This window comes from Papaver somniferum, chromosome 5 (genome assembly GCF_003573695.1).
Source record: "Papaver somniferum cultivar HN1 chromosome 5, ASM357369v1, whole genome shotgun sequence".
Lineage (NCBI taxonomy): Eukaryota > Viridiplantae > Streptophyta > Magnoliopsida > Ranunculales > Papaveraceae > Papaver > Papaver somniferum.
Genome location: NC_039362.1, coordinates 22569217 through 22582399, shown reverse-complemented (window position 1 = coordinate 22582399; position 13183 = coordinate 22569217). Strand labels below are relative to the sequence as shown.

The 13183-nt window shown below is 38.0% G+C and overlaps 1 protein-coding gene across 1 annotated transcript; it reads right to left on the bottom strand.

The window, feature by feature from the left end:
• Window positions 1-2511: 2511 nt before the first annotated feature.
• On the bottom strand, window positions 2512-10463 carry LOC113281153 (ADP-ribosylation factor GTPase-activating protein AGD3-like). The gene is made up of 19 exons (XM_026529810.1): window positions 9862-10463; window positions 9099-9175; window positions 8295-8395; window positions 8131-8201; window positions 7962-8024; window positions 7655-7699; window positions 7509-7574; window positions 7337-7384; window positions 7114-7209; window positions 6986-7027; window positions 6164-6379; window positions 5894-6025; window positions 5517-5744; window positions 5343-5426; window positions 4842-5183; window positions 4616-4761; window positions 4436-4529; window positions 3615-4111; window positions 2512-3479 (listed from the first exon to the last, which is right to left on the bottom strand). Exons 1-19 carry the CDS (start codon window positions 9904-9906, stop codon window positions 3365-3367), a joined length of 2508 nt encoding a protein of 835 aa, XP_026385595.1. The 5' UTR covers window positions 9907-10463; the 3' UTR covers window positions 2512-3364.
• Window positions 10464-13183: the final 2720 nt, after the last annotated feature.

Sequence of the window (13183 nt, the reverse complement as noted above, 5' to 3'; positions counted from 1 at the left end):
TTGGGCATACCTCGGTGTCGTACCTTTAAGCCTATTAACTCATTCGGTGAGGGCATGGGAAGTCAGTACATATATCTGGTATAAGTGTGAATCAATATTCTTTGAGATCCGCAAGTTGAATGTTATTCTACGATTTAGAGGGAATTACCCTTGGTTCACTTTTGTTAGTCATTATATCGAATCATTTTATCTCTTCGAGTAATTGGGATGATATGCTGGCTTTCAGCTTACACTTATGTTGGACATACCTCGATGTCAGACCTTTAAGCATTACACCTTCGGGGGCTTGGGCAGTCAGTACATATGATTGGTACAAGTGTAAGTTGAAGCTTGTTGATGATCACAAGTGGTTCGTTTGGATGTTTTAGTGGTTTTCTTCTTCTTCTCGACAAGATTTCGTGGAATTTTTCTCCATGTTCTTTTTTCCCAATATGTTTACTTCTTGGAGTTCTTGGGATGTTATGCTGGATTTCGACTTTCAGACCTTTAAGCCAGTTTACTCCTTCGATGAGGACTTGGCAATTGTTACATATTTCTGGTATAGGTGTGAATCAATATTCTTTGAGATCCACAAGTTGAATGTTATTCTACTATTTAAAGGGAATTACCCTTGGTTCACTTTTGTTAGTCATTATATCGAATCATTTTATCTTTTCGAGTGATTGGGATGATATGCTGGCTTTCAGCTTACACTTATGTTGGACATACCTCGATGTCAGACCTTTAAGCATTACACCTTCGGGGGCTTGGGCAGTCAGTACATATGATTGGTACAAGTGTAAGTTGAAGCTTGTTGATGATCACAAGTGGTTCGGTTGGATGTTTTAGTGGTTTTCTTCTTCTTCTCGACAAGATTTCGTGGAATTTTTCTCCATGTTCTTTTTTCCCAATATGTTTACTTCTTGGAGTTCTTGGGATGTTATGCTGGATTTCGACTTTCAGACCTTTAAGCCAGTTTACTCCTTCGATGAGGACTTGGCAATTGTTACATATTTCTGGTATAGGTGTGAATCAATATTCTTTGAGATCCACAAGTTGAATGTTATTCTACTATTTAAAGGGAATTACCCTTGGTTCACTTTTGTTAGTCATTATATCGAATCATTTTATCTTTTCGAGTGATTGGGATGATATGCTGGCTTTCAGCTTACACTTATGTTGGACATACCTCGATGTCAGACCTTTAAGAATTACACCTTCGGGGGCTTGGGCAGTCAGTACATATGATTGGTACAGGTGTAAGATGAAGCTTGTTGATGATCACAAGTGGTTCGGTTGGATGTTTTAGTGGTTTTTTTCTTCTTCTCAACAAGATTTCGTGAAATTTTTCTCCTTGTTCTTTTTTCCCAATATGTTTACTTCTTGGAGTTCTTGGGATGTTATGCTGGATTTCGACTTTCATACCTTTAAGCCAGTTTACTCCTTCGATGAGGACTTGGGCAATTATTACATATTTCTGGTATAGGTGTGAATCAATATTCTTTGAGATCCACAAGTTGAATGTTATTCTACTATTTAGAGGGAATTGATCTTGGTTCACCTTTGTTAGTCATCCTCCTTCTTATGAAAGGAGTGATGCACCCCCAATATGTCTCGTGTGGCTCATTTATGAGACTTAAACGACTTAAAAGAGGCTCAAGTAATAGTACACTGGAATCATGATCATAGTGGGGTTGATGAAGATTTAGCAGTAACGGATGCTTCTTTCTTAATACTTGACCGAGTGAGAATGCTTACTTCACTTCCTTGAGGCAGCAACTCTTGTCTAGACACCTATATGTATTTCGACCAATATGTATTTTGATTTGTTTCCTTTCTAGCTTATTGTAGTGACTTATTCTTTTCATGTACTATTTCAGCTTTCAATTTAGTGTCTACTCACTGTGATGGCTAACTTTTTGTTCTAGCTTGCGCCTTCTCTTTAAACAAAAGAAGAAAATAGTTTGTTTGCCACATGATCAAACATTTGCCTTATCTTATGAAATTTTCACTGTAGCCCAAAATACCTCATACCCCATGACCTATCTTAACCCAGTGAACCAAAAAAATGAGTTTTGTTCTCTAAACCATTGACAAATTAAACAAATAAAATAGTAGAAGGAAAGCAAAGGGGAATTTGATTCTTTCAAAACAAAACTGCTTTCATTATATTTTAAAGAATCGAAAACATCTATTCTATGTTCAATTCAAACCAATAAGCTTTAGAAAATTGCAAGAATTGAGTCATGTATTATTATTCCATTCCCAGAAATGTTTACTTTTTCTCCTGATTAGATAAAAGATTAAGATTATTCTGATTCTTTCAAAAACTAAACAATTCTCCAACCCACTACTCAGAATTAGAAAGCCAACAACAATCATTTAAAAAACAGTGGTTATACCGCCCACCCATACTGTGATGCTAAGAAGCACCTACACATGATCACCAGAAATGTGAAACACCTATGGACCATTCCATGGGATTTTCACTTGCAATTATGCTCTTGTCATGGTAAAAAAGAAACACAGATAACAAGCTCTTTTCTACGATGCAGATGAGGCAAACAACAACACATTACAAAAAAGCATTCTGAACATTTACAAATCCCCCCATCTAATACTTGGATCAAGGGGGGAAAAGTGTTGGTAACTTCAGCAAAAGAAGTTCTATTACAAAACTTTATATACAACATAGAAAAAGACAACTTCCTACCACCACCTCCACGGTCCATACCCCAAAAAACCAATGTTCCGGGTATGGCAAATCTCACAAGATTCCAAACTAACAACAAATAAGAAGTCGTACAGGATTTTCCACTTGGGGATAGTAACGGAAAGCTATTCTATCCTATCATGAGTGCTGAGCTAATCTTAATAGTGTAACAAAGGTTGCGCCATACTAAAAGGTCAATGATACTACAACCAAACTAATGCACAAACCAAACCACCACACAAATCCATGCGCTTGTAAAACCGCCAAAACCGTTGCTCCAAAGAAAGATAACAGCAAGAACAACAACAAACAGATAGATAAGAGACTACGACAGTTTACATGTCAGAACCCCCCCAACAAAGAGAAACCAACTCTTGATCTCTTCAGATGACTTCGGATGATTATTTCTTCAACTTTCAGGGTCAATTGAGCAACGTGTTACTCAGAGGCCAAAACTCTGTGAACCTGCACATCTGGCCGTTCAATTCCTCCTTTTGAGCCGCTACCATTCTCAGTGCGACCCTTTGTGAACGTTTCCCTTCAGTGGGAAAGTTATCCCTCATATCTTATATTATACATATGATGAACTGTGTACAGAAACATACCTTTCAGGACATAATTAGGATGCCTAAACTTGTATGTCATTGGCTTTTAGATTCATACACGGCAACGCTATCTGTTGGTCTCAGCTAAGAGCGCAAGAACCTCTTCATCATTAAACGATGTTTCCGCTGCAAGTTGTAATGGGGTTTTACCATCCATGTCCATGGCTTGAGGGTCGGCACCTCTGAAACCATATTCAAAATCCATTAGGTCAAAATGGCAAGGTTAAAAGTGATATCGGAAATTATGCGTAGATCTTTTTTCGCATTTACTATTTTATACATAGCAACTTTAAAAGGGGAAAGCTCCACAAAATTACCTTGAAATTAGCAGCTTGGCATATGCAACTCTGCCTCTTAGAATGCAATGGTGGAGTGGCGTTCGACCTCTTGAATCAGAAGCATTTATATTGGCTCCATACTGCAAAAGAAGCTCTATCATGCCTATGTCACCGGTTTGGCATGCAAGGTGGAGCAAGGAGCAGCCCTCAAGAGGTTCCTCTGCATCCTTATAGTCGCTTGACCTTTCAGAGTTCATAGAGCTGGCTCTAGAGGTTTTTTGTGCAGCATCAAATTCGAGGCTTTCAGAGTTGCGTGTAAGGCTTGGCTGCTCTTGCAATTTCATCACTTTAGCAAGAGTTAAAGATGTGCTGAATGATGCTTGGCCATGAACCATGTTAACATCTGCATCGGAGTTAACAATTTGGCGGTACACAGCTTTCTTGTCATTTGTGCGAACACTGTCCCACATATTATAAGCGGTCGAAAGAAGATGCTGGTCCTCTTTTGGCTTGCGAACAAAAAGCTTATCTGCATACTGTGAAACAGAAGACAATAATTTACTTTTAGGTCCCTGAGCTAACAAGACCATGTATATTTCGAGTAGACTTCATGTAAAAAAGCACAATGACTGACAAATAAGATTGAAATAGCCACAATGTTTGTATGGCAATGTCAAAGAAACAGTGTTCCCAAGCTGTATTTCCCGGTAGGAAAAGGAGCCTTTCATATTTACTTGTTTAGTGTTTAACTAAAGGCAAATAATCTGGACATATATATATGATTTAGTAAGATACAAAACATCAACTTTAGGCTCCAATTTAGATACAGCAAAACTACATAAACTAGTTTTGAGAGTTACCTTTGCATTTATAAACTTCTCTTTTTTTGAAATAGGATCAGAATGATTAGGTTTACTAACTGGAAGTAACTGGAGCTTTTCAGATTTACTAGTTCTGCATAACAAGAGGAAACCCTATGAACATACATATGACAATCAATCTGAAAACTGAACATACCTTATGTATCATGAGTAGTTTACCTTGTCGAGATGTCAGCACCCGCAAAAGTACTTCCCATGTGCAATAATTCCTCCCAGACTGAGTTAGCAAAGGTGTTGCCCAGAGACTGAAATAAGGTTATAACTGAAGGTTCCCAGACTTTCACGTCAAGTGTCAGGGACCTCACCTACAAGTCATGATCCTATTATCTTCCAAATTCAAAGTTAAGCCTACTTAAGAGAAAGATTGATCAGAACTTTATATTACCTTTGATATGTGTACACCAAGATTACGATGAACACCTGAACATTCTATGCAAACGAGAACACCAAGGTTTAATGATGCCCAATCTGGCTCAGGAGCACCACAATCAGCACATTTATCATTTCCAATAACTTTTCTCAGCACATCTATCGGTTTCTCTTTTTCAGTTTTGCCACTAGAACGATGTAGAAGTGAACTTCTTGATGAGCGCTCACGATGGCCGGTGGTATTCCTCTCAGACGTGTATTCCTCCATAGCTGTTTGATCAAAATCAGAGGTATCGACAGAACTAGTTTCACTAGTAGAGTGATGGTGACCACTGCCCATTGGACTTGACAAGAGACCCTGAAATGCAGAACAGTATGGCAAGACAAACTGTTAAAAGAATCGAGAGTAGGTTGTCAGATACAAACTAAACCTATATACTGAAGTGTAACCATATTGCATTACAGAGAATTCACTCGACATGTAAAGGTACAAGTATCCATAGAATTTAGTATTTACTCGCTCAGGTTGAGAACTCAGAAGAGAAGCAATAACACCAGTTATCTTTTCAATCCAGTCCATCTGATCCATTGCACTCTCAGCCTGGACATATAAAGAAAAACACCAAAGCACTTCAGAAACTATTATTAAAATTGACGTCAGATGAAACCATGAATACATTTCTGAGCGAACCTGCAAAGTGTAGTTCTTTGATGGTGAAATAATCCTGAAGCAGAATCTCAGATCTGACTGGTCAGCATCAACTTTAATTGTGGATGTAAGCAGGTTCACAGTGTGATGAGCAGCTGATTTTTCATCGTGAACACCACCATGATAATGATTAGAAAGCCAACGACTCAGCAGTCCGGAACCAAGTTCAGAGGGATTATTTCTCTGGCTGGAAAGTTGGCCAGAGGATCCCTAAAATAAAACAGACGGCCTTTTAACTGACAGAAAATCAAGAGTAGATTTTTATAGAAAAGACAAATGAGTGCAGCGTGCTAAAGCACTTCATACAACATAATATATATTTATTTTTAATATGATTTTCTTTCACATAAACGACTTACAGATGGTCTGCTCACTTGCTTCCTGTAATAGTACAGCATTCCTCGACTATCAAGAACAAAAAACCTTCTCTTCCAGTCACCTCTCAAATTTGACGAACGCTTTGAAAGGTAACCTTGCCGAATGGTTTGAACCTGGCATAAAGCATTTCATAGAGGTAAAGACGTGAGACATGTGTAGCTTCTGAATTTGCACCTTCGAAACGACCAACCTATGTAGCAAAACTGAAACTAGCTATGAGAGTTCTAGTAGTCAAAAATTTACGAAGATACCTTCCCCTTTGCGGCATTTTGCATAACTGCTTCTATCATCTTATGTGAACTTCTACCAATGGATTGCACACCATGCCCATTAGGAGAACTATTTATGCCATTCGCGGACCACCTACTTTCTCGATCTACCTGTCTTTTGTATTCCTGCATCCTTTCAGAAAGAGCTGCCTGCTCATAGTTGGACCTTTCTCTTGATTGTTGTGCATAAGTTAAGACCTTCAGAAATTTAAGTCCAGGTGTCACTTTTTTTTTAAAAAACATAAACAAATAGTTTTAGTGAAAAGACAAGCCCACTCGCTCTAATAGATGCACACAAACTAATTCCAGGAAGTTCAGGAACTTCAAGGGTATATATGAAAAGGTAAACATCTTTATGATATAACAAGGCGGTTCTGGGTTTGCTATCCAGGTTTCGAAATAAAATTTCTCTCTAGCAAATTCCCATCTATCCATTCCCTCCAGCATCAAATGGATGAGGTTGTCACAGTGAACACTGGAGTCAATAAAAGCACCGACAAAAGTTTGTAACTACATAAATGAAATAACGGACGAATATGTCCCAAGGGAACACTCAAAATGGGCATACATCAAAGGTATGACACCCTCCAAAAATAAGGAAGTTTGAGTTAGTTAGGTGTGAAGTTTATAATCATCAGTGCATCGACTAATATCATTCCCAGTTTTTTTTGTTTTGTTTTGGGTATAACATTTCCCAGTTATGTATCTACGAAGTTACATGCTGAAAGTCAAACTCGCGAGGCAACTAAGCAAGGGAAATGACCACAGCTTTTTATGAAGCAATAGCCTGCTAAGGAAACAAACCTGGTTGATATATGGCTCCATCTGATGCAATAGCTCATAACCCTGCAGCCAAATCAATGATATAATGTCAGTAGCGGCATACAAGGACAGATGCAAACAATAAACTAAAAGTTCCCTGTCAAACCAACCTGTTTGAAATAACGAAGATGAGCATCCATGGTCCCACTAACAGACTCCAAAAATTCAAACCTCTTTTTAGCTTCCACGTTAGAAAGAGCAGTGACCTGGACAAAGAAAAAACTTCCAACATTAATGGGCAATACTACTACTATCATAGAACCATAATATGAACCTGACACCTCAAAAAAGATGGTTTCAAATAGACAAAATGGTCTTGAGTGTTTTAAATACCAAATTGAAGCGTGCTTGTTCAAAGGTAGATCTCGCATTGTGGAGTTCCTGAAATTTGTTTGAACTAGATTAGAATGTAGTTAAGGCCACGATCGTAAATTATACTACTATTTATAATTAAACAAGGGGGTGAAATTTTTTCATTCTTAGAGAAATCAGAGTCATGCAATACCTCCTCTACTACAGTAGCTACATCCGTCCTTGTGCCTTTCCTCAGAGACAAAAACTTCTCGCGAGCCTGTCAAACAGAACGGCCATTGCTTTCATGGAATTCATTAAAAAGAAATCTGGTGAATAATCTTAGCAAACAATAAATACCTGATCATAGAGAAGGCTAGCCTTGTCAAAACGCTTCCGTGCTTCCTGCAGCAAGTAAATGTTGATTGTTACTGTACAAACTTCAGTATAGCAGAAGATTACAAACAAAACAAGGGCATCAGAGAGTGAATGCGTATTTAGTACTAAAAGTACTCAGATTCACCCAGCTTTGGGTGACCATTTTATTCACTAATACTAATTAAGACTTATGGCCACCAGTGCAAAAATTGATGTCCTAAATGGATGCTGGGAGCATGAAGCGTTCGTCTATGGTGTACTCAATTGGTCATGTCAGTGTAAAAGTTACCTTCACATCATGCAAGTCAATATTCACATAGTGCAGCAACCTGTCGTTCAAGATGTGCTCGACCTGAAAAGACGGGTGAAAATTGTCAACGAGAAAGATCCAAAGGACAGACATCACAACCGATCTCTCTTTCATTATTTCTGGGTAAAAAGACAAAAATAAAACATACCTGCGATCTTAGAACTTCCTTGTATGTCCCAATTTCCCTCAAAGCAATTGTAAATTTGGTCATAACAGGGCCTAAGGGAAAATAAATTAATCAGTATGAGCAGCACATTTCTTATATCACTCGCAGTTGCGGTTAATACAAAATTGTCTTAGCAGGAGCGATACCTCCAAAAGCAACACTAATTGGATCATTATGCCCTCCACCAAATGTTTCGAGGGCACTCGCAAAAGCAATGTCTCCATCATAAGCCTCCCCAAGCCCTTCTCTGCAAACAGAAGAAATATAAAGTATGAAATCCTTCTAATATATAAAAATACACAGAACTACCAACTTTCTGCTTTGAGTTCTAAAGATTACAGTAAACTTACAGCAATATGGAAGTAAGAGAAAGAAAACATCAGAATATTGTTACCAGTGTCTGATATAATTGACACTTCGTGGTTACGCGTGACACATCTTGTCTAGTGTTTTGTATTTCATTCTTTTGGCTAAGCAAGCAATCGATACACAGTAATGATATGACAAAAGAAGGTTTTATACATGGACATTTTTTCAGGACAACATCTCTTAATTATGTCGCAAAACCCAGCCATTCCAAGTACTGTAAAAATCTACAAGACATATTTATAGGGTTCTTTGGCGAACCGGTAGCAATCTGGACTTCCAATATCAGCCTGGTCTCTGGATTGATCAGAAGATCCTTTCAATTGGTCAAATGCAAGTAAACCCAATTTAAAAGGTTATAGACTCGGTCCTGAGTGACAAGTGACAACCTCACAAAACTATTATAAAATAAAACAGTGACGATCGTGATTCCGAATTGCACTAATATGGGGATATAACATAGTAAGTGGCAAGCTGACAGCCTAATGGATCCATTTCATGTTATATCACTTAGAGCTTATAGGAAGAAGAATAAGATGGAGTATAGAAAGTCGATCTAATAGAAACTCAATATGAGTACATACGTGTACTTTCGACATCCTTTGTGGAACCGCAGACTTCTCTCCCTCAGTGATTCGGCAGTTTCCTCTAGCGACTCAAGCTGTTTCATACGGGAAGAAAGAAAAAGTCAATCAAAAGATTACCGAATTTGAAGGAAAGCATCCATATATATATCATATATTTTGACAATGTTAACAAAGTGTTAAATTAAAAGAAGAACATGGGAGAGAAAGCAGATTTCTGACCACAACAACTCAATTATAGGTAACACAACCTCACAAGCATTTGAAACTGAAAAAAGAAATACAAGGCAAATCTATGAACTAGACGCACACAGACAGTTGTACATTAGTATTCTTACATCACTACCACCTCCTGTGATTCATTCCCTCCCCCGGATTATGCAAATCTGACTTAAGACTTCATTTCATGAGGTTATTTACTGCTGGTTTTTTCAGAAGCCAAACACGACTGTAACGTTCCCTAAATACCTTAATTGTTCTATCAATAGACAACGAAATCCACGGATCACACTAAAAAAACTGCTCTGGACATAGTGAAACACCCAAACCTTGCGTACATCAAACAATCAATGAATTTCACTGTCAACAAAAATGTCTATCATTTGCGAAACAGAAACTAAGAATTCAGTCAAACATTGTTCAAATCATTCCATTGATCAAAACTTCCTGTTTTTGATGAAAATGTCAACATTTTTGAACCATTTGGAAGCAGAAACCCATAAAATTAAGCTTCCTTTTTACAATCTAACATAAATAAATGTACCTGTTTCCGAAACATCGGAGAATCGTCGAGCTTTGTGAAATGCATGATGATGGTGATGAATAGTAATATTTGTACACAATATTTTCTTCTTCTTCTTCTTCTTCTTCTCTACACCAAATCCTCATCAACATAACCCACAAATTCCAAACCTAATTCAACCCTACACAACCATTCTTCATGATCCAACCCTCAAAATCCCCTTCAAAAACCTCAGAAACCACCAAAAATCTCCCACCTTTTATAAATGAAAAACACTAAAATCTCTTAAATTACCCAAGCATTGTTTCCTTTTGTAGCTAATTTTCCATTCATTTCAGGTCATTCATTGAAAAGCACAAATTTTCCTCTGAAAAATCTCCTCCAACAACACCAACACCACCAATAAATAACCTTCCTTTTTCAGGTTCTTCTTCTTCTAGTACTTCTGGAAAGCTAATAAAAACCCAACAGAGAAATCAAGAGTGATAATTAATATACTAATTCTGAAATTTTTACAGGTCTGTAAGCATTAAAATTTCTTCTCCTCTTCTTCAAATTTAGGGTCCTCCAAAGGAAAAGCAAAAAAACAGAAAAGTGGAAAGAAAGAAGAAAAAAAAAAGGGAAAAAATGAGAACTTTTTTTAAATTTTCTTTCTTTTGGGGAATATTTTTGTGAATAATAATTAGGGTTTATTTATTGACCGGATTTCAAGGGCAATTTGTTGTGTTTTGTTTTTCTTAAATATCGGAACTACTTGTGTCTTTCTTTGTGTGTGTTAATTAATTGCAGGAGAGAAGAGAACTAAACTTAAACCCCCAAACACGCCCCCCCGCCCAATGTTGTTGTTGTAAAGTTAAAAAAGAAATGCTCCTCGTAGATGAAGTTTTAACAGGACCACAATACCTGTGGGTCCCACTAGTTATGAATGTACCACTTTGACCCGTACTGAACGAGTGGAAAACCGACATTGTTAGGCCAATTTCTCTTATGCCAAACCAAAACCAAAATTCTTTTCCAGTAGCAAGTACCAGGTCGAGCAGAAATAAACCGCGTAACGATTTTATCTCCAGAGATGCGGCGAAGTTTTTACACCGGCTGCCTACAAGCTGAGACGCAACCTGCCCGAAGGTAAGAGTAATCCTTGACACATCTTGTGTCTCGTTGTGATGAGCAGGGAGTGAGCACACCGGTCTAGTTGGGTTTACGTAATCACGACCGTTAGAGTGGCATCTTCACTTTATCCTTGCCCAGAAGACAGAGCAAGTCTGCCATGACGGTTTACATGTTCGGGGTTTGCATAGTCCTACTAAAAGAGAAAGCTTCCAACGTATAATCAAAAGTAAAGAAGGGTCTAGTCGCGTACCTCGTGTACATACCTCTTCCCCATGGATCATTTCCCTCCATGGTGCTGCTCTGTCGAGCGTCAGGTCTCTCTCCAAGCCACGGTCCTTAAGTACATACATGTTTAACAAAAATCGCTGCCCTCCACGTTGTTCTGTCGAGCGCCACCTCTTTCTCCACGCCTCGGTCCTTCAGGTCCCGTTTGATCAGTTCATCCCAGGTTAATTACGTACGTCCTTGTCGTTTCATTCGACCTTCGGCCCGTCCAATGCGTCCTAAGCGGACCGGGGCATCAGGCGGTCTTCGTTGTAGATGCCCGAACCAATGTAGCCGATGCTGCGTGAGGATCTTCTCCATCGGTGCTACCCCAAGCTTTCCCCGGATAAACTCATTTCGGATCTTGTCGTGTCTCGTAAGTCCGCATGCCCATCTTAGCATCCTCATCTCCGCCGCATGTAACTTTCTGATGTTTGGGTTTTTAGTCGCCCAACACGCTGCCCCGTATAGAAGTGCGGGCCGAATTTCCGTTTTGTAGAACTTTCCCTTCAGTTTAGTCGGTACCTTACAGTCACAAAGGACTCCCTTTGCAAGTTTCCATTTGGCCCACCCTGCGTTTGTTTTATGCCGAATGTCCTCGTCTATGTCTCCATTACTCTGGATCATAGATCCCAGATAACGGAAGGACTCTTTCCTTGGTACAATCTGTCCATCTAGCAGCAGATCACCGTCTTTTGTTCTAGTTTCATCACCGTCTTCTATTCCAGTTTCCTCTTATGCATCATGTCAAAAAAAATCTATTTGTTATACCAGGTGGCATGGAAAATCGGACAGGCCTCTATGGGAAAATAGTTGAGTGACAATGTTGTTGGCGAGCGAAATTGTTAATAGCGCCAGCGATAACGACTCCATCGCTGAACATAAAGCTAATATCGTTGGACGATATGTCTAGTGTCAACGGCTAGTTCTTTGTCGTCTATAAATAAATGATTTTTAAATTTTAAATTTACAATTAAATTTTACTAAAACTTTTTCTCTACCTCTTAATCTCTAAGAATTTTCAAATTTTCTCAAATGGCAGAATTTCAAACCCAATTTGATTCGGCGACGCAACTTGATTTTTTTGGAGTAGTACATGAAGGTGTTGCTAAGAATGTGATAGTTATAAAGATATAGGTAAACAGTAAAGAAGTTTTTAATTGGATATTAACCAACTCAAACCTGCATCTAAGAAAAGGCAAAGAAGAGTTCAAGACAAGAAAAATCAACGCAAAGCAAAACTGAAGGCAAGGGAGAAGATAAACAAAGAAAACTCAGTTCACGGGCGCATTAATTGGAAGTTATGTGAAATGACGAAGATAAACAAGATGAAAAACATTGTTCTGGATTTTTATTTTTGAAGTCAATATTTTAAATTATTATTATCTAGTTTTATGTCTAATAAAATGACTATTAATGATCAGTTCGAAGTTTAAACCAAAAAAACATACTGAATTCTAAAATTTGACTCGTATTGTTGAAAATTAAGATTACATTTTATTTTTAATTCAATCTTACAATTTTTTTTAACTAATAAAGTAAAAAATAAATAATTAGACTTAAATTAAATTTTAACTTTAACTAATAAAGTAAAAAAAAAAAAAGAACTTGTACTTAGCCTTAAGTTGACAATCAAAAAAATTAGAACTTCAATATTGGATTATATTGGGCAGCACTCTTAAAATCTCAAAACAACTTCCATATTGGAAGTCTTTTCCGTTGATGCGGCACCACTCCATCTGACACCTTTGTTCAATGTCCATCATGATTTCACGCACACACGCACCCCCTCATGTTTCTACCCTCTTGCATTACTAAACAGACATACTTAATAATTTCCTAATTGATCACATTGAAGCGGTGACTCAACGTGTTCGCGTCGCGATTGTACATGTTCATTGTTTCTTCTTGAAATTCCACAAATATGTTTTCCTAAGATGTCATGGCCCAGGGTGCAGCACCTAAG